The 22046-nt window shown below is 47.1% G+C and overlaps 1 protein-coding gene across 2 annotated transcripts in view; it reads left to right on the forward strand.

The window, feature by feature from the left end:
- The window catches only part of GNAO1 (G protein subunit alpha o1), a 145019-nt gene that overhangs the window by 36835 nt on the left and 86138 nt on the right, over nucleotides 1–22046 (forward strand). For both annotated transcript variants that reach the window (XM_065848676.2, XM_065848675.2), the window contains exon 3: nucleotides 12276–12417. In XM_065848676.2, coding sequence (XP_065704748.1) covers nucleotides 12276–12417 — 142 coding nt within the window. The remainder of the gene's footprint in view (nucleotides 1–12275; nucleotides 12418–22046) is intronic.

Here is a 22046-nt window from a genome sequence, read left to right on the forward strand (position 1 = left end):
GGACAAGGGCACCCTAAGTATCCCACCAGGTTGGCTGAGTCACCCAGGGATATAGGGGAGCTCCTCTGCTTTCTGCCAGTGGCCAGTCCTTGGTCCACTGATTTTATAGGAACTCCCTCAGTTAGAGCCACATCCTTCCCTCCTGCTGCTGCCGAGAGGTCACAGGGCAGTACTTGGATCTGGTTACAAAGCCCCAGCTTGCTCCTGCAGAGCAGGGACAAATAATTATTTGTGGGTTTTTTGGCAGTGGGTGCATTCATTGTGGCATGTTGTATTCTTCCACTACTCAGCAGAGGCATGGGAATATTTGGCAGCATGCTGCCTCCCAGTTCAACCCAGTGCCCGGGCAGCCTCACAGGAGACACTGACCAGCTGTCCTGGCTCAGGGAGAGGAGCACATAGAGAGATGCAGCAGGACCCCAGAGCAGAGCCCTCAGTGTCCTCTGTGCCAGGAAATGCCACGAGATGCTGAGGATGCCCAAGGTCTTCAATCCTTTTTCAAACCGTTTTCCTTTGGAATAGCTTGACTGAAAGGCTTGGGGAAACACCGGGCAAAAATTGTTCCTTCTGCCTTCTCCAGGTAATTAATTGTAGGTGCAAGACTTGGAGCTGAGCCTTCCCCTATTGCCACAGATAGGGAACATCTCTCTGAGTCAGGCAAGATCTTGTCCCCTACTTGTATTTTCTAAACACCAGCTGCATTTGAAAATCCCTGAAGGGTTAACAAGATTTGACTGAATCCTTGTGGCAGGTGTCAGGGGAAAGCTGTGCATTTGTCTTTTCTTCAGATGATAACCTGTTTTCTGGGTACAAGTGTAGAAGTTATGATTTAAATATATCCAAATGCATGTAATTAATCACAAGTGCAACATACCTCCTTCCTGCTGCGAAACCTTATTAATGACGTGGGTGGAATCTTAAAATACTGTATCTGCCACATTTCAGCTGAAACTCTTCGGCTCGGGAAGCCTCAGCACAGCCAGGCTGCAGGAGCTGAGACCCATGACCTGGTGTCACTGAGCACAGGAGCCCAAAGCAAGAGCTCACCACCTCCTGCTTGGAGAGTTCTCTGCCTCTGCTCCGTCCGAGCTGTGGTTCAGCTGCACACAGAGGCTTCCACGTCGCTCCAGTGAGTGCAGCCAGCAGGAACTTTGCAGCCCCACTGCAAGAAGTACCGCAGTCAGGAAGGCGAGGTTTGGGTTTATGCTGCCTGCAACAGGGGGGGCAGCAGAAGCCAAACTGCTATTCCTCTGCCCAGGACTTTTATCATAGAATCATTTCAGTTGGAAGAGACCCTCAGGATCATCAAGTCCAACCATAACCTAACCTAACTCTAGCACTAACCCATGTCCCTAAGAACCTCGTCTAAACATCTTTTAAACCCCTCCAGGGATGGTGACTCCACCACTGCCCTGAGCAACCTGTTCCAATGCCTGACAACCCTTTCCATGAATAATTTTTTCTTAATATCCAATCTAAACCTCCTGTGGCAAAACTTGAGGCCATTTCCTCTTATCCTATCACTTGCTACTTGGGAGAAGAGACCCTCCATGCTCCAACCTCCTTTCAGGCAGTTGTAGACAGCGATAAGGTCTCCCCTGAGCCTCCTGTTCTCCAGGCTAAACAACCCCAGTTCCCTCAGCTGCTCCTCATCAGACTTGTGCTCCAGACCCCTCACCAGCTTCGTCGCCTCCTCTGCACTCTCTCTACTATTTCAATTTCCTTCTTACGATGAGGGGCCCAAAACTGAACACAGGATTCAAGGTGTGGCCTCACCAGTGCTGAGTCTATACCAGTTGATTGCAAAATTTTCCGACAGTGGAGGATCCATCGCAGCCTTTGGGGATTTTTTCCGAGCAGCCAGATACTCTCCCTCGGACTGTGATCCTCTGGGTGTGGTGCTTGATTGTATCCTCTAACGGAAAGGCAGCACATTGCAGAACTGGGAACACCATGACTCAAAGATCTCTGAGCTGAGATTAGTGGAGGTTAATGTCGGCTTGGCAGCACACCCAGGGGCCTGTGGCAAGCACACAGCTCAGAGATGGAGCCCCTGAGCTGTAATCATGCCAGGGGAGATGGACAGGATACGAGGAATGGCATAATCGCTCTTCCCAGAATGGATTCCTTCTCAGCTTAACATGTTAAAACATCAAAGAACTGAAAAAATCCCCATCTGCTACCAGAGCTAATCAAACACATCAATTATTGCTTCAGAAAGACAGTTGCTGCTAGATTTGATATCCCAAAAAAGCAAAGCTGCTTTAAAGCGTCTTTTTATTTTAGCTGAGTGTTTTCATGACAGCACACGGTTCCTAATGAGCGATAGTACAGCTAGGACATACAGAAAAACATGTCAGCTGTGCAAAGATCAGCTCTAGACACAGGGGAAGGAGCTCAGAATCCCAGTGGATTTCAGCAGAACAGGGGGCTTTGGAAGCCAGGTTTGTCACATGAGGGATGGCAACCAGGTACATCTTAGCAAAGTCTTGCTTTGATACACCGAGTCGCGCATTGACCTTTAATACCTGAGTAAAATACGCAAGGTTGCTTTGTTCTTGTGGGACTTGGTGGTGGGACTTGATTATTAGGATGAAATGCACGAGCCAATGAAAAGGTTGTGTATGTCCCTTGTTTCCTCTATTGTCCGCAGAATATTTGGTTATGGAGAGCAACATCTGAACAGGTTTTGAAAGGCAAAGTCACCTTCCAGCCATCAAAACACTTCAGATGAGGCAGATGAGAAACAAAAAATATTATTTAGGTTTGGGCAGTAAAACTGACATTGAACCCATTTCCTTCATTTTTCAGGCTTTGATGATGGTTAATGACAGCTTACAGAAGTTGTGAGTGATCTAAAAAAGCCATAAAAAGCTGCTTTGTGTCCTTGTTCAGGGGATGAATTTAACAAAACCATTATGGGGCTTTAAAACACCGTTTTGACTTTCTGGAACCAGCTGTGGGATGATCCAGCGGCAGTTGGATCCCCCTTGCATCTAAGAGAACATTTAAGAGGATTAATCCCAATAATTTTAATTCAACAAAATGACCTTATGTAACATTACTGAGCAATTAATGAGAATTCTCTCATGTGGGTCATCACCGGCCGCGTGGATTTCTTTTCCTTGGGGGATCTCATTGATCTCAGGCAGAGCGTGGACAAAGTAGATTGACTATGTAGCACATTGCATGGGATCACAAGATAAGTCACTGGGAGCAGGAACCCCTTTTCCTTTGCTGAATTATTATTTGGGAACGCATAAACAAGAACGCAGCTGTCAGCCTCCACTGGTGCTATTTGAAACCCTTTTGGCTTCAAGGCTTTTTCCACAGAAAAATGCAATCTCATCTAATGCAAATGCTGCTGCAGGAATTGTGTAGTCCAGCTGTCTTTTTTTAATCGAAACAAATCCTGATCTAATTGTTTTTGACTGTGTTTCTTCTCTGTTCTTACTGAGCAGAGCAGGACGCGTATTAAAGCTAATTAGGTGCATGTAGGGTATTCAATACTTGATCTTAATATTAAAGGCCCCTGGAGAGGGCACATTATCAAAGTTACACAACTGCAAATTTTAGTCAAACCAAACTGTGCCAGTGGCTGACGTTGCATAAAACCCAACTCTGCACCGCTCCCCGCTTGGTGCGGGACGTGGGGTCTGGGGCAACCACCTTTGTCCCTGATTGTGCCTTGGGCTTCTCCTCTGGGTGGACAGGGCTTTTGGGAGCAGAAGAAGCTGAGTTGGGGCAGCAAGAAGGAAGGTTGATTATATTGCTTCTGTATCAGCAAGCCTGGGGGATTTATCTTTCCCCTGACCGCAGCCCCGTGCCACCATCCCTTGTGTCTGTGCTCTGAGGTTTGGTTTGGGTACTGAGCCAGCACTGGGTTCGGGTCCTTGGCAGGAACCGGTGGTTCCTTGGGGAGCCAGGAGCTCATTTCTGCTGTCGTCAACACTTGGGAGCAGGGTGCTGTGTCTGGGTGCTGGGACTCCTCTCTCTGGACACCAGTGGCCAGTGGTCTCTGCAGGAAAATAAACTATGATTAGGGTAACTCAGGTGGGTAAAACCACTTCTGTGGTTGACTCTGTGCAGTCAGGCTTGGTGTGGGAAACAGTTAGGGATGCTTCATTTTCCTGACTTTGCAGTGTTAATTTTCAAAGGATGACTACGTCCCTTTTGACTACTAGCATAGTAGCTGGATTTGCTCTGTCTTCTTTTGAAGTATCAGTAGTGGTGTCTTTCATTTATCAGCAGTAATTAATTACTTTCAGGATGCAGTAGACTGTTTATGCTCTTAAACTTATTTTATACACACACTTAAGAACAGAGTATTTCACTCCACTGCTTCCTGTTAGAAGATGTGAATGTTGAAACAGTCCTCACAGAGCAAAGATGGGAAGGGTCGGTGGTGCATCCAAAATGCAGGGTACAAAAACCAACCCAGTCCAATGCAGGACGTGTGGCAGGGAACTGAGCATGCAGCCCAGAACAAACCACCTCTTCTCTCAGCTACAGTGTGGGGATCACCCCTCAAGACAGCCCAAAGCCAAAATTAAGCATTGATGTAGAACTCAGTTAAAAAATAATAATATTTTTTAAAAGACTAAGAGCTGCTTCCGAAAAAACACAGGGCGGCAGGGACGCAGCACCATGTTGGGAGTTTTCTCTAGTGCGCTTGTTTCTGGTTTTGGTCTGTATTAAACTGGAAATGAAGAGAATTCTGCATGTATTTTATACATCTGAAACCCAGCCGAACCAAAGGTTTTCAGGAAGATGCAGTATCTGGCCCCTATATGTCTAGAAGTTCATCATCATTAGTGCAAGAGCTGCTCATCTACAGGCAAAAAGGTGGTAGCAACATCCATCCTGAGTAGATACAAGAGAGTTTCTTATAATTTTCTAGGTTTTTGGCCCGCAGTTAAGGTGCGGAAGTGCATGCCCAGCTTTAACTGGACCTCAGGAAGGCACCAGTTACTTACAGACCTTTATATTAGGTACAAATTTATCTGCCTGAGAAGAGCAAGAATGCTTCTGCCCTGTACAGGTCCATGAAACTTTTGCAATTGATGCGAATAAACTCGACTGTTTCCAGGGCTATAGATTTTGGCAGCATTTAAATTGCCTGATGGATTTGCATATTTTTTAATGCGAACCAGCTGGTTAGTTAGAATAATGTCTTCGCATGCAAGAAATACTTTGGTGGTAAGAATTCAGTTTTGAGTGACCCAAAAGTATTTCCTCCAGAAAGGAGATTTTCCCCAGCTGGGAGTCTGTCACAGGGATCCATCAGTATTTATGGGACTGGTGTTAAAAATCCACTTTGAAAAAATGATGCTTTTTAAAATGAGCTCCGCTTGCAGTTTTTAGGTGACCTAAGGAAGCTGTTTTTCTTTTCAAAAAAAGCAGGCGTGCAGGCAGTCATCCTGATCTCCATCTCGGAGAATTTCTTGCGGGAATGGGATGTACAGTGTGTCATTCAAGCACAGCCAGAGGGGAAGAAGAATGAGAGTTTTGAGAGATTTGCACCCTGTCACGGAGGTCTGAACTGTGCCTTTGCAGTCTTTGAAACACAAGGTCATGGCCATCTGCGTTGATTTAGTTTAACATAATCCAGGAGTTTTTAATCGCATTTCAGGCTATTAAATGAGCGAGAAGAGAATCACTGGAATTTAGCTTCATAACTCCCTTGTAAACAAACTTTTTAACCGCATATCAAGATAAAAATAATTTCAAAGTAGCTGATTACCTCTAGCAGAGGATTTTCTATCAAAATTTGATCAACCCCTTCTCTTCCCTACATATTAAAGTCAGATTTTTGCAAACAAAGCTTACAGAGTTTTCTTCAAAATTAGAGGTTTTTCTTTTGACTCGAGCCCTCCCAGCCTCACCGGAAAAACTTGCTTGAATCTGTTACGAAACGTAAAAGACTATTTTTGAAAGAAAAAGAGAAGAAGGGAGAAAAAAAATCAGCAAAATTTGCCAAGCAAAAATCGATTTGTGTGTTCATTCCTAAATTCTTCGTGTAAAATCCACCTTGCATCAGTCTATACCCTGAACATATACATGTGAATGGGAGTCTCAGCAGCTTGAGCACAAATGCATCGATGGGCAAATGCCCCCTGTCCCTCTTGTGCCACCTCCCTCTGCCACAGCCCAGGTGATCTCCTGTGGCTGCAGGGAGCACTTTACACCCCATAGCATCTCATGCTCCTGGCATCAGCGGGGAAATTTTCCCTGCACATGTTGTCCATGTGAATGAACTTCAGGAGCTCTTTGTGCAGAGCAGTGCAGAGACCTGAGCTGTCCTGCCAGGAGGGGAGCACTGCGGATGGACAGACACCCATCCGGGTGACATGGAGCGGCGGGGGTTACAAAGGGTACCCCTGCCAGCCAAAACCAGCTCAGTGTCCCAGAGCCCTGAGAGCTGGAACTCATCATCGCTGGGGCACGAGGCTCTGTAGGAAAGCTGTGCAGTGACCCTCAAGTACCTTAATTTGTCCAGGTGAAGGTGGAGAGCAAGAACTGGAACATTCATACAAGGGGTGATGGTTTTAAACTAAAGGAGGGGAGATTCAGGCCAGACATCAGGCAGAATTGTTTTACACTGAGGGTGGTAAAACACTGGCCCAGGTTGCCCAGAGAGGGGGTGGATGCCCCATCCCTGGAGACATCCCAGGCCAGGCTGGACAGGGCTCTGAGCAACCTGAGCTGGTGAAGATGTCCCTGCTCATGGCAGGGGTGGCACTGGATGAGCTTTTAAGCCCCTTCAACCCAAACTATTCTCTAATCTATGATTCTATTATTCGCAAGGTATTTGCTTGTGATGCACTTAGAGTGTAATAATCTCCCAGTGGTTTCTGTAACTTAACTTTTGTAATGTGCATTGGTATGGAAAGACTTCATTCAGCTGGAAACATCTTGCTGATTGAAAGTATATCACCTTATGTAAAACAGAAACAGTATGGGATTTATTTTCTCTTGTAGGCCATTTGAAGTCTCCATGTATGTCTTTTACAGTGATGCGGACAGTTTGAAGCCACCCAGAGTTCCCTGAATTTAGCAAGAAATGTTTCAGAGGCATTAGCTCGAGGTTTTGGGGCTGATGGCAAAGTGCAGCAGATGAGACAGGGCTGTGTCAGTCCCGAAAGGAGAACCTGTCTTGCAAAGCTGCGACAGGGATGGAGGACACCCGGTGCTGGCAGGAGGAGAGGGAGCAGGGATGCCCACAACAGGCTCCGCTCACCACCATCTCTCTCCCTCTGGCACGAGAAGGGCAAGATTTGTACAATTAAATGTCTACAGCCCTGTGGTGTTTAAGGAACTTCTAGCTACATACTTAGAGGCTCTGCTGGCGCCATCTCAGAAATACAAACAATTCTCCTTGAGAGCTCTTGGAGGGCAGGTGAGATACCAGAAGAAAAAAATGTAAACATGGTGCCTATCTCTAAATATAGAAGGAGAAAAGAGGAGTAAGAATTATAGACCAGTCACCTTCTAGAAGCTTTCAAGAGAATTGAACTATCAATCAAAAAATTTGCAAGCACCTAGGAGATAAAAAGGGAGATGAGTGATATCCAGCATGGATTATACAAAAATGAGGCATGTTAAACTAATCTCATTTGATTTCTCAGCAGAAGTAGGAGAGGAATAGCTGGTGCCATATCTAGATTTTGGGAGAGGTTTGATACGATCCCACTTAACTTTCATAAAATGACCTGGAAAACCAGTCTAGACAAAACTACTTCAGATCTTACACAAAAACAGATAAGTAGCACAACTCAGTTACTGGTGGCTCCTGGTCAGAGCAGAGGACTCTGTTAACCAGGACTCCGCAGGGTCTGGCAAGGTTGAATTTCTACAAAATTTTGAGCAGAGACTTGGATGAAAATACACAATTACCCTTGGCAGTGATGTGGAGCCCATTGGAGGATAAACTTTACAGCTTAAAATGATCTTAGCAAGTTAGAGAAGTGAGGACTGAGTCTCTGTGCCTCAGGAAGGAGTAGGATCCAGTTGGAGAAGGTGTAGGGAAGAGTCATTGCGTTTGCTAAACCTGACTGAGGTTGGAAGGGCCAGAAGGAAAGTGCCAGAATAGCTTGTCTGGGACTGGAGCAGGGAGGGGGGGAACTGTGGCGTCTGCTCCAGGAGGTTTTCAGGACAGATGGACACGTATTCCCCCCAGGAGTGACCTGGACAAACGGTCCTCACCTGGGCCAGGCCCAGCTGAGCTCAGCCCTCCCGCGCTGGTGCCATCCTGGGCCTTGCCCAAAGCTGCTGTTTCCCAGCTGCTGGGGCAGAGCGTGTCAGCAGCCACACACGGCAAAATTATCTCTGGCTTTGCCTTCTTAATACGTTCGTTCTGTAGTGAAAGGCTGAAGGCACGTAAGTGCTTTGTTGAATGGAAGCCAAAGCGAGCTGCTATGCAGAATGCACCCCCCTGTTTCCAAGTATTTCATTTATTTTGTGATTAAGCAATAATCACTGAGGCACTGGGCACTTCTTCAGGATTAATGACTTGCTAGGGGATGGCAGAAGATCTGATCTGTAGTGGAGCCATTTTCCCCAGCAAATACCTGTCTGTTAATGCCATTCTAAAATGAGTATGACAACATAATATGCAAACATATGGGTTTTGCTGTTAGCAGTTGAGGGATGGGGAGCAGGCATTAATAAGTACATTAGACAATCAGGTTGCTTCAGTTTTCTCTCACCATTCCATTCAGAGTATGGTGTTTCATTAGTCACTTGGTGAATGAAATGTCTTTTTAATTGCCCAGAATTGCTTTTAAAAATTAGAGCATTGTCTTCCCCCACCCCCAGCCACCAGGGATCCTCTGAAATCCCTTTTTTTCCTTTGCCCTGGAGAGAACCGGCTTCAACGTGGCAAAGAGGAACCTGCCTGCAGCAGTTTCCTTTGCATTCCAGATACAGGATAAAGTACAAGTGAATTAGAAAGCAGAGAATTCACATTTTTAGTGTTGAAAACCCTCTGTTCCCATTAATTTGCGGGTTGCTTAAGGAGTAGCTCACCCTGCCTGTACCTTTAAAGACTTCTCAGTCTTGACACACTGCTCAGTTCTGTTAGTTCCTACCCACTGTGCGTTTTTAAAGCTCACAGCTCACTACAGTATCCAAACCCCATTACTTCTTGTGTCCCGAGGCACCCAAGCTGGCTCAGGCATCCCCCTAACAAAGTAACTCCCAAGAGTGTTGTTGGAGCTTGACGTGTCCTTTGGGCAGTAAAACACAAGAGCAGGCGAGAAGAAAGGTGTATCCCCAGTGGGTGAGTGGCGGCATCAACATTTCCAAAGGTCTATGGAAAAAGCTGCCACTGGAGTTCAGCACTCAGATGGCCAAGGCAAGCAAGAGGAGAAACGGTGACTAAAAGCATATAGGACAATAAACCAGTTCACGGTGTCCTAGCAGCCTTTGGAACGGCACTAGTCAGCGGGGATTTGCTCGCTCAGATATTAGGTAATGTTCTAACCGCATGATTGATTAATCCATAGGTACTTCCTACAGCAAGACTTCAATACTGGCATCTGCAGCGCTGCTTTCAGTTGCTGTGGCCGCCTTCCCGGAGAAATTTCACAGAAGAACAATCGGGGTGTTTTCTTCTCCACGCTCTTTTCTGCCTCCTTTAAAAGTAACGCTTTTATGCCTGCGCTTTGAACGATACCGGCGTTGCTACCCAGTCAGCATTATGTTTGCTGAGGGATATCAGAGCTGTTCTCCATTGCTTAGTTCTGCCCATTCAACACAAGGAGCCCTGTTACTTGATGGGGAGCTTGCTGGTTTAGAGTATTTGGAAACACGGAGTATATAGAAGTGAAAATTTCAGGCAACAACTTCATGGTGCAAGACCAGAGATGGTTTAAGCTCTGAAGAAGACCAAGGCTCACTTCTTGCCCTCTTTTTGCCGTGTCAAGTCCCTAGCTGGTGCCTGTCAGTGAAAGACAGAACCAAAGCCAGCCTGAGCTGTGGGCACCACTCCGATCTCCACCAGCGTGCTCCATGGCTGGACCAGACAAATCTCAGCTGCATCCTTACATTGCCCCTCGTACCTGTCCTCTTCTCACCCCTTTCTTATCTGCCTCTCACCTCTCCTTCTCCAAGTTGCCCCAACATTTAGACCACTCTGCCCCAAAATCCAACCCCAAGCCAACCAGCCAGAAAGAATGAATTATTTCTGGTGATGCTTTTGCTGCCTGCCTGCCTCCCGCGGGACCCCTGCTCTGCCGAGCTTCTCGCTGTTGTCCTCATAACTGTGAGGAATCGGTCTGTACGGTCCCTCTTGAATTCAAACAGGGTTGATGCAGATCCTTGTGCTTTGTACCAGCCATAACTCTTCAGGTTTGACTGCAACTTTTGACAAAGAACACATTTCCCAGAAGTTCAGCAACTTCTCTGAGTAACAGCAAATGATCCATGAGATGTGGTGCCGACACGGCTCTGCTGGCCCTCCGCCTTCTCCGTTACTCAGATGTTGTTACTCCAGACCTTGGCACAAGCACTGGATTCATGCGAAATAAATGCTACAGAGTACAAGGTCTGCTATTGCCCGCATCTCTTCATCAAAATCTAAACTAGTTATAGAAAAAATTTGGACAAATTGGCAAGTCTGAATTTACTAAGCCAGAACAGTTTTCATCCACCCCTGCAGAGGGGAGACAGAAGCGCAGCCCCTCGTGCTGTTCCCGTTCCCCCTTCCTGGGGCTGGGCGACCTGAGCAGGGGACTCTGCCCAATTCCTTGGATCAGTGCCTTTAACATTTCCTGGACAGCAATTAATTTGAACCACCGTCTGTCTTGGTCTTTTTCCACTAGTAGTCATATTTTTCCAGGACTTGGAGGGTGTTGGAGCAGCTTCTCCCAGGAGCTCAGTGTTCAGTGATGAGTGAGAGAAGGTTGTGGTGGGGAGAGCAGAGAGTCAGTCGCTTGTGTTAGAAAACCTTTCTGTGAGCTTCACATCACGGGGAGTAGGTCTGTGTCTTTGTCAGCATGTTTCCATCAGCCTTGTTCTTCATGTAGTCATCTGTTAATAACACGGGGCTGGCATCCAGCCCCGTTCTCTGCTGCCATCCCAGCGCTGTATCTATTGCAAGCTCACTATGATCCCTGCGAGCGCTGCCTCTCCCCGGGGGGATGCCAGCAATGGCCAGGACCTCGGTTTGTGCATCTGACTTAGAAAAAAAAAAAGGGAAATAAAAATCCTGTTATAGACAGGCTGCGAGGTTTGATCAGTGTCCAGGTCTGTTACTGGAGGCCTCTCTGTTGTCTACTGAGATATGAGGATGAGCAAGCAAGGACTTCATTTCAGCTAAGCAGATCATTCTCTCTACCGATATTTAAGAGACAGGATCATAACTTATGTCTTCACTGGGAAGAATTATTGTCAAATACAATTAGCTCTGCAGATCCTAGCTGTTTTCTAGACACACCCGGGCATAGTTCTTGAGCTACTTAGATATGAAGAAATTACAGGGGTCAGTCATCTGACCAGAGCAAGGAACTGCAAGAACTCGCTCCATCAAATACTTCCTTCTGCAGAGTTTAATAGAGACTAATACAGAGAGCATCCATCCCACAGAGAACTGTGAATTTCATTCCCACGGTGCTTCAGGAACAATAACATAACGTAACATGCCTCTAGGCAGAAAAACTTCCAGCACTGTTTTTAAAGGAGGGGGGAAGGAGGAGGTGTGAAGGGTTGTAGATACTTTAGATGCTGCACAACTAAGTCACTTCCCTGCTCCATGTCGGTGTCCCCATGCACACAGGGATATTTCCACTCTGGTTTGTTCTGTAAGGCACCCCAGGAGTTACTATGAAAAGGACTAGACAAGAGCTAGGGTTTTTCTACTGCTTATTTCAGTGGTTAAGATCTGATCTGATGGTCACTGGAAGCATTGAACATACTTCCATGGACTTTGACAGGAAAGGTAACATAGGACCTGGAAACCTCCCCCTGTGACCAGTGAGCACAGGAATACAGGGCGTTCTAGGCTCCGGTGTTCACAGTTCGGTTGGGCGGGAGGGACTGTATGCGCCAAACCTGCACAAAACTTCATGAGAGAGAGCAAAAGGGATGCTAATCCCTGGCACTGGGCTCAGACACACTACTGGTGAACAGTTAGAAAGGTTTCAAAAGAAATGCTGACTAAATTAAGTGAATCAAGCTAGCAGATGTGCTCTTCAAAAGAGCACAGCTGTCTTTTGAACGCCTCCCCCATTGAAATTACATTCTCAAGAGGTTCTTGTCCTTTGCATTTTCTTCAGGATCATCCACGAGGATGGCTTCTCTGGAGAAGACGTGAAGCAGTACAAGCCAGTGGTCTACAGCAACACTATACAGTCACTGGCAGCTATTGTACGTGCCATGGATACCTTGGGCATCGAATATGGTGACAAGGAACGACGGGTAAGTGAAAATCACCACTGCTTGGGTACAGAGAACTGAGCACCTGGAGACCCCAGAGCACAAACAGGAGGCACTTGCACAATCTGAATACCTTGGAGGGGAAGCGGGGGGGGAGGCGGTTGACATCAGTGTTGTGTGCCTATTGCTCACACGGCTTCTGCAACAAACAGCGGCACAGGCATGCCGTTGGTACACCTGTGCTAGGAAGTGTAGCCCTGGGGACCTTGGTGTCACAACAGCCACAATCTCTCATGCTCTGGCAGTAGCCAGGTCAGTACAAAAAAAATCTGTTATCTGCAGACAGCCTACATGGAGGTACTGGTAGGCTTGGGGAAATGGTGAGAACATGTGTCATGTCTACTCTGCATGTGCTGGATACACAGGCTGCAAGTAGAAGTGTCTTGGGGAGAAGTCTTGCTGCTGTTCAAACCCCTTCCACCAGCCTGATAACATAGGAAGGGTTTTAGGATTACCTTGGTTTTGCAGGGCCTTGACTGACTTTTACTCACACTTCCCCCATTTGAGTGTTCCCAAACACCTATTTCGCTTGTGAACAAGGGGATGTATTACACCAGTGAGATTGTTATGGACAGGGTCTTAGCCAGCAGTGTTAGCATGTGTTTTATCAGAATAACTATGTGATGTCTGGCAGCCTTCTCATGCTATACACCTTAGCCAGCCTGTCCTTTTACAGTTGCTACTCTGTCCTTACTTTAACCAGCTCCCTATTTTTAAACAATGGCTCCTCTGTGAGGTGCCCCAGCCAGCCTCTGCCTTTCCTCTTTGCATTTCTGGCTCAGACCAAGACCACACTGAGAAACTCAGAGCCACACAGAAGTCAGGACCACCCTTTTTTTTTGCATGCTCCCATCCTGGAGAAAGTGTAACTACTTGGTTTCACTGGAAATAAAATAATTTTGCATTAAAGACCTGGTAAAGGCAATGTCCTACATGACACTGAATTTATCATGACTGTTTTTAGATAGCTATGAAATGACAGATGTACGACATACCCCAAACTCCTTATCTGGGGGTTGATAATAAAAGCATTCACTAGAAAGGATGCCAAAATCCTGCTGTGGTGTTACTGTATGAAGAGGTACCTTATGTCTCCCCATCGCAAAGGAATATTTTGATTTCTTTGCATCTAGGGATTTTTCCCACAGGAACTCTAAATCCTGGAGACATTTACATCCCAAACATAGAGATGATACCATAATGGAGTTCTTGTGAGCTTGCCGAGAACTAATGCTGATGGCTTTCAAACTGAATACATTAATCTGTTGATTACTCGGTGACTCAGCTCTCAGCTAGGCAACGTATCTTGTCTCAGCTAAAAACCTATGCCCAGGAAAACAGAAACAAATCATTCTCCATGTCTGATAAGTAGTCTGTGGCAGACAGCTTTAAATTGTAAAATTTCCTTTTTTTTTTTTTTTTCTGTAATGCCTGAAGTCCGAATTTGAGGGGGAAAACTCAGCGCTGCTTTAGTGCCAGGCCTGGCAAAGTACAGGGCGTGGAGTGGGAGAGCTGTTATCACGATGGCCAGGAATGAGAGACAGAGTATTGGGCTGCACAAAATACTTTGTCCGTTCATAATCCTATGGAAAAGATGCCAAATGTCCCTAAGATCATATGATAACTTGGGCTGGAAGGGACCTCAGGAGGCATCTAGCCCAGCTTCCTGCTCAGGCAAGGTCAGCTCTGAGGTCCAGCCAGGTTGCTCAGAGCTTTATTCAGCCAGGTCTGAAATCCTTCAACGCTGGAAACTGCCCAGCCCCTTTGGGCAACCTGTTCCACTGCCTTGCTGACCTCACGTTGAAAAGGTTTCTCCTTATGTCCAGGGTGAACCATGCTTCTCTCAATTTGTGCTTCATGGCACTAGGGATCCTGAGTTACGCCTTGCAAAGTAAAAACCAAGTTAGATTAAATTTTCCCCTGAGGTATTTAGTCCTAGAGGAATTACTTCTGTCTGAAAACACTGTCATGCTGACCGAGTACAGACAAGCCTGCGACAAACCACGTAAACCAAACCACAGTCTGGGAGGGCTGATTCAGAGCATCATCTCCTTTTGTAGATGGGAGCAATATTCCTTCATCCAGCAGTAGACGAAGGGGAAAGAAACCAAGTCTCTCAGGTTGTTGTCTTCCACTTGCTCCTTTCTCTTAGTCAATCTCCACTGAAAGTTGCTGTTATTAGTATGAAATAGTATTTATTTTAATCTTACGAAGAAGCACATGGCTTCTGCTACCCTGCTTTTGTTATTAATGCACAGCTGCTATAAAGAGAGGCCATTAAACAGGCGATTTGTTGAGTATTATGCTACATGGTTCATCCCTTTTCAAGCAAAGCTTTTCTATTTTAAAAGTCATTTCTTAGCCAAGGCTTTCCAATGCAAATATTTTAGTGGGGGATTTTCCCCTACTCATCACTTAAGATCCCAAGAGAAGAGAGCTCAGGAGGGGGAGCCAGGGCTGTGACTGCTGGAGCCTGATTCAACAGCAGGGAAGGAGAGGACACAGACCCAGGACAGGTTTTCCACTGGGGCTGCTTGGCTCTTACAGCTTTCCCCACCCCAGCTTCATGGGAGATGCATCTGCCCCTCTATCCCTTCCAAATGGCACCCTGACAATGTTCGGAGAAAAAAAGAAACCTCCCTTACTTAATAAATGCGAATGAGATTATTTGTGCTTTTGTTATTGAAATAAAATAACCAAATCCTCTCTCACTGTTCTAATTTTTCTCCTGCCCATAATTATATTTAGTATTTAGTCTAATAGCAGTGAAAGACTCGGGGAAGAGTCCAGACCAAACCCTTTTGCTTTTGTCAGTCAAAGTGAGCTCAAGGTAGGAAATAGGAGCCAAAACAATAAAATAAATCAGGAAAAGCAGATGCTCCAGGTCTCGCTGACCCTCTCTGCTGATAAGAACCTGTCCCCTGCTTAAGAACAAAACAGTCTGCATGTAGGATTTCACTTTTATACGTGCTCCTTGTCCAGGAGAGTGGGTTTTCTTGCAGCTGTGCATGGCTCAGGAAAGGTTCATGACCTGTGGACAGAATCTAGGTCCTTGTTCCACATCCTTCAATGCAGGGAGGCAGGAGCATGTCCAGCCAGCTCGTGGCACGCTGTTACTGCTACACAGCCCTGGAGGTCAGTCTGAAACTCTGGAAAAGCTGCACAAGTGCAAAATCACAAATCCTTTACATACCGGGAGAGGTCAAGGGAAAAAGGAACAGTCAGTGAGGAGACAGGAGCCGGCTGCAGGAGGAGCAGCGGCCGTGGGTGTTTGTCATCTCCAGGGCCATCACTGCCCAGGTCTGGAGCCCCAACTGGCCAAGAGCCAGGGGTTACACAAGGGAAGAGGGGCAGAGGTCTCGCCTGGCTGCTCAAGACCCTCCAGCTGGTCCGTAGGGCACTCCTCAGTCCTTACCTTTCTAAGCAGATTAGCAGGCAGGAACAAGTCGGGCTGTAACCTCTGGATTAAATGGTTCTCTGGAGTGCAAACGTATTAATAAAGCAAGCTCCTTGCTGAGTCCCTGTCAGTGTAGTCAGGCAGGGCAGATGGGAAACGGAGGTTTGAAGCCAGGAATGCAGAAGCCAGTACAGGTGGTTGGATCTGCTCGAGCAGGAAGGGCAGGGAGGTGATGGGTTTTCATCTCTCCATTTGAAGAGCCCGTTCCAAAGTCTGGCTTCAGAAATTCCAACCAGAAGGCATGTAAAGTCTCTTTATCGGTGGTTCAGTGCTGACCTCAGAAGCTGCTTGGAAGCAGAGTCTCACTCAGGTGAAATGCCGGGCTGGGGGCTCTGGGGGTGTCCACAGCTTGGAGTGTTCCCAGGCTGCAATGTGCCTGCCCAGGCAAGCACACTGCGCCGTGCAGGCTAGTATGAAAACAGCTGTGGACCATGTTCATATTAGCATAAACCAGACAGAAACAGGATGAAATTGTTCAAAAATGACTCAACATATGATCTTAATATCAGCCGTGTGGCTCAGATACAAGTGTCAGAGGTGGCAGGGTCACAGGACCAGTGCTTGGGGTCCAGAGGTGGCACATAGTGACCTTCAAACTGAACATTTTTCCTAGTGGGAGTCTGGGAATGTCTCTGCTTCAACTTGAAAGGGAAAACTAAAAAGCCACTAAAATGTTAAAAAATTCTGATAGGGAATTTTTTTCTTTCAGGCTTTGTAGCAAAATGTGTTTGTGGTGACATTACGCTTTATATAGTGTGTTACTCCTGAACTGTGAGCTAAACAAACATATACCTGAGACATTTTAAAATACTTGTTAGCAATATTAAAAAATTCTGTTTAATGTAATTGAACAGCCCACCCAAGGCAGCTGGCCAAGGGGTCCACGTGCACTCGAGCTGTGTTTAACCTGCTTCTGAACAGCACGGTGCAAATGGAAACCCGGTGCCTCACACACCATCCCCTCTGCACGTGCTGAAGGCGATTTTAGGAGCTGCCCCTTTCCCCTTGCTCCTGTTCAGCAATTTCAGGACTGGGGACGCAAGGAGTGGAGGAGTTCTCTTTCCTAAGACCTGCTCCTGTGTAACTGGCTTTTTCTACTTGTCAGCTCAAGATATTTGTGGATTTGACTCAATTTCAGGCAGGTGTCTGTTTAGACCAGCTGGCTCCTACTGCATGTTCCTAACCCAAAGCTCTCTGAGAAATGCAAAAAAGCTGCTAATAACTTTAGGGAGGGCAGGCGAGGTTAATCAGGCACCACCGTGCTGGTAGGAAGCCTCTGTTTGCCGACTGGCAGCTAATGGGATGATCTGGGGATGGACACAGTATTCCTGGGTTTCTGCTGCTGGAGGGGGACATGGCCAGGCCTTGTAAGTGATGGGAACATCACAGCGGTGAAGTGTAACTTGAGGCTGCTTTGTGCAGGAGCAGGATGGAGTGGGAGAAAAGGCAAAATGGAATAAAGGGGCATTAGCCGCCCCGTTAATTTTACCGGGTTGTCAGCGTTTGTCTGGATGTCCAGCTGCAGCTGAGGTCTGTTTGCTGCATGCCCTATAGCAATAGCCACAGCATGTATAGAACCCTTTCTGCTATGCTGAGTCTGCTGGGCTCATCACAGTAACAGCACCAGACAAATATTTCAGCCTGCCCTTCGCTAAGGTGTAAAGATCTGTCACTCTTTGCACTAAGACCAAAGCTGTCTTTCTCTCTCACCTTCCCCTTCATCTCTCCATGGGCTGCGTTTCAGTTACCATCATTCACATTATTGAGCAGTGGAGACAAATAAAAGCCAGGGCATTTCTCGCAAGGTGGGAAACCTAAAACAGAAAGGAAAGCACTTGCTATTTTCACAGCCTGCCTTGTTGCCGGGGAGATGGTTGGCTCATTCAAGAAAGGCTGGTTGTTGCTGGCTGGGATGGCCCATGGGCTGGGGATCATTGCTGCAAAATGAGGCTGGAGGAGAAAGAGGGAGACTGCAGAGAACAAGGGGAATCCCAGAGTCAGCTCCCTCTGCATGGTACCTGGTGCGTGACCCACCAGCCTCGCTGCATCAGCTCTGGAGTCTCTCCAACCAAAAGCTCTATCTTGCACATCCCATTAATGTATTTTCTTCCTTTGCTGCCTTCCAGTCCCCTAAGCCCTTGAAAATACAAAATCTTTCCCTAATAAATGTTCACAGTAAAGTAACAGCAGAGCGTGAAGACAGTTTATGAGAGGCCTTTGCTCCAACTAAGAGAGCTTGAAACAGTCAGCTTGGATGACTTTGCTCTGCCTCTTAGGGAGAGTCAAACTTCAAGAGATCCCAGCCAAGTTGGCTGAGACCCGCGGCCAGACCCAGGGGACCTTGTTTTGCTGCAGCAGCACCGGCACATTGGCTCTGCACGACTGCAAAGCTGGAGTCCTGATCATCCAGTCAATGACAGATGATGATCTTCATATAGCAGAAAAGATCAGCCCAGAACTGGTGTCTGGTTCGCTGCAGTCATGCTACTAATAAAGGTAACATTAAAAAGGGAGACAAAATAAGCTTGTGTCGTGGCTATAAGAACATCAAGGCTTGGTCTAGTAGACAGAATTTGGCCTAGAAGAGCCATCCAATTAAATAAGCAGGTTGGAGGGTTGGACACTGCCAAGTCTTCATGTAGAGTTTTACTTAAGCTAATTTTGTCCACCCTGGGTAGTTAAAATAGAAAACTGGTGATTCATTTAGGGCTAAAATGTGATCTGAGCTCTGGCACCACACGGATTACAGCTCTTTATAGGACAGCAGTAGTGATGATGAACAACAGGCAGGATCTCAGCCTTCTGCAGACCTGTCACAGTACTGGTGAGCAGGAAGAAATCCTGAGTTTGTGAAGGAGGGAGATGATACAAGCTCTGAGGAAAAGGGGAGGGTTGGAGACTCAAATAGATTAACAACCTAGAAAATGCAATAGCAGTATCAGCAGCTGTGTTCTCTAGGCAGGCGACTGAATTGCGTGGACACCACTGCACCCCAAGGTGGCACCAATTTGACTTTCTCCCAGGAGAAGACTCTCAATCACTGACAGGGCTCTAAAATGGCAAACTTCCCCAGGCTGGCCCAATGTACCCATTTTTAGTTAAAACTCCTAAAGAGTGAAAGAAGGCCGTGTGAAATAGAGCCGGAGGGAAACAGGGGAGAGTGGGCGGCAGTCGCGTAGCAAGTTGGAGACGCGTGTCGAGTGGAAGGAAGGCTGCTCTCTGCAAGGTGCCACCTTGCTGAGCGGTTGATGCGCCAGCGTGATGTTTTTCACATTGGTCCTGCTTCGGAATGCTGTCTGTGGTGTAGGCATGGCAACGCTTTAATCCTCACTCAAAAGTAAACACTGGGTCTGCTTTTCACGTTCTCCCTGGTGGTGAATGGGCAGCAGTCAGGGGACAGGGTGGGACAGAAGTTTGCCTGATCTTCCAGTCCCTCTGTTCCTAAGAAATGCATTTATAGGGAAAAAAATATTTTTATGCTCTTCAGCATCATTTCTGAGTGAGCCAGATGAGAATAATTGATGCAATTGCACCTCAAAATACCACTCAAGTCTGTTTCTTTGGTGGGCGTTTGGCGTCAGCCAGACATGGTAGATTGGTGACACTTGCCATCCATGCCGCCTTCCTAATTCTGAGATTACCTTTATAGCTAACCACCCTATAAAACCGCTGACCAGAACAGATACCATCAGTTAAAATTAGCCTTTTAATTTTCTTTTGAAGAAGAACAGAGGAGGGAAAGAGTTGTCTCAGGAGATGATTGATAAGAGAGAGACCACAGTCATCTAGTTCCAACTCCAGGCTCCAGATTGAATCTAATCACATCTTTCACCACCTAAAGAGGGTTTTAAAGATGATGGTGCCTGAATCTCCACAGAGAGACACAGTGAGGAGTCGAGGCAGTGGTCAGTGGTGAATTTCAGACGTACACGGACTGGGCTCGTAGCGCTTTTCCTCTTCTCTCCATGCCGTCAGGAGAGATCAGGACAACCTGCTCTGGAAGGGCCACCCAGCCCTTTGGTCATTAGAAGTATGGAGGGATAAGAGAGGCCTGAGGACGTTTGTATATGGAAGAAACAGTGAAAACAGGAAATACCCAAAAGGTGATTTTTAAATTCTGAGTATTGCCTTCCCCTTCAGCCAGCCCAGAGAAACGCTTGTCAGATGACTTCTCCTGGCGTTGTTTGCTCCCTGGCTGGTGGAAGCACAACCTCTTCAGGTGCAAATCCATCTTTAGACATCTTTAGATCTACTTTTTTTTTTCTTGTGCCTCTGCTTTCAGCTGCCATTCCAGGCTTGATTTCTGAGTAATGAAGAACACTAGTCCTCCAAAGGGTGCACTTGAAAAGGATCCCTGACCTCTCCCAAATGGTCCAGCATCCCTGTTCCCTGTGAAATGCAGAGCCGGTGCTGTAGGGAGGTTCGGCTTTCCTGCTCCTTGCGTGCAGACTCTCTCTTTTCACTGACAGAGGGATGTATTTTTCCTCCACAAGCTTCGTGTGTTTGGTACTTTTTTTGGATGATGCAGGGAGTATTTTTAGTTTGAAAAAAAAGAAGAAAAAAACCTGTTCCCTTGGAAGAAGGGCTGCCTGCCTTCCCCTGTGAGATTTGTTATTCAAATGCAGCGCAGTTAGGGCTGCCAGGGAGGTGGTGTGACAAGGGAGCATTGAGCACACAGGGGAGAGCGAACCAGCCACGGGACGGTGACATTACTGGTGACTTACTGAGAGGTGGGGTGCTGCTTTCCATTCCCACAGCATACCAGAGGAAGATGGCTTCTCTGGGAGCCCCTGGAAAGTGCCAAAGCGGGACAACACAAAAGGCGAGACGTTCAAAAATATTTGGCAGAAGAGCACAGCTGGAGCAGAGCCCTGAGAAGGTGAAGACTTCCCCTCTGCTCACAAAGGGGCTTCCTGGCAGCTCCTGGGTGCAGGGTGGACTACGGGTGAGGTGAGGGGCTGCTCCACAGCACCACCCGCTCCTTCCCAGAGGATGGCACAGTCTGGCCAAGGCGGATTTTGGCCCATCCGATGGGGCTCAGCACAGCCGCTCCCCGCAGAGCAGACAGCAGTGGCTTTGCCCTGGGCAGCATCCGGTGTCAATGAACACTGTTTGACCTTCTCTAGAGCCTTTTTGTCCATGAAGGGACTGAAGGACCTGTCAGCCAGAACAAAAAATACGTCTGGTTATTTGATGTACTGCGCAACTGAGGAGTTGAGGTTAAACACATGTCACGGCAGAGGCTCTGAAGATGCTTGTATGTGTTTCTGACTGTATGGGTGATCAGACACTTGCTCCAGTCCTTCCAGAAAGTCACCACCATGTTTGAGACTGAAGTTCAGGTTGCATCTGCTTGCATCCTGATGTGGGCAGGGTTCTGTCTCCAGTTCTGATTGCAAGTCAGCTCTCCCAGCAGCAATTGCAGAAAACTACAAACTACTCAGCACATTTCAAATACATGTCAGTTATTAAGTGGATTTATTTCCATCTCTGGGAAGTGTTGGGAAGCACTGCTGAGTCACACTGCTTACTCACTGGTTTTAGGAGTGCCATTTAAAATATTTGTTTTCCAAATGCCTTGTGTGATGTTCCTATTATTTTAATATCTCCAGATGTGAAATGAAAACATTGATGCAGGGTATCCCTGGCCTTAAACAGATCTCTGTTGTGTTAACTCACAAAAAGACATAAAACAAATGTCTTGGGAAGGGACCTCTCCTCTGGCCCTGTTGTTTGATGTTTGTTCAGGGATGGCAGTGAGGGGTAGCACAAGCTTTGCTCAGAAGCAGCGAGAGCTCAGGCAGGCTGGGCTTGGAACAGTGGTTTGGGAAATTGGAAGGGAGGGAGGAAGGAGAATCCGGAGCAGCCGCCCGGCTGGGTCTGGGCGTGTGGGAGAGGAGGGATAGGGGCCATGGTCCCTGTTTACACTGGGTGCTAGTAAACTCTGGACACAATATTCTCCTGCAGTGGTTTGCTGTGACCACAGACCTCACAGCAATTTGCCCCCCAGAGGGACAGGACATCAGGTGCCCTTGCAAGAGCACCGGGTCCCAGGGCTGAATTCTGGCGCTCGGCCACCTCGGGCCCTGCACAGAGCAGGTTTCCTGGCAGCCCCAGCAAGGAGGTGTGTGGGGACCTTGCTGACAGCCCGGTC

Source organism: Patagioenas fasciata, chromosome 13 (genome assembly GCF_037038585.1).
Source record: "Patagioenas fasciata isolate bPatFas1 chromosome 13, bPatFas1.hap1, whole genome shotgun sequence".
NCBI lineage: Eukaryota > Metazoa > Chordata > Aves > Columbiformes > Columbidae > Patagioenas > Patagioenas fasciata.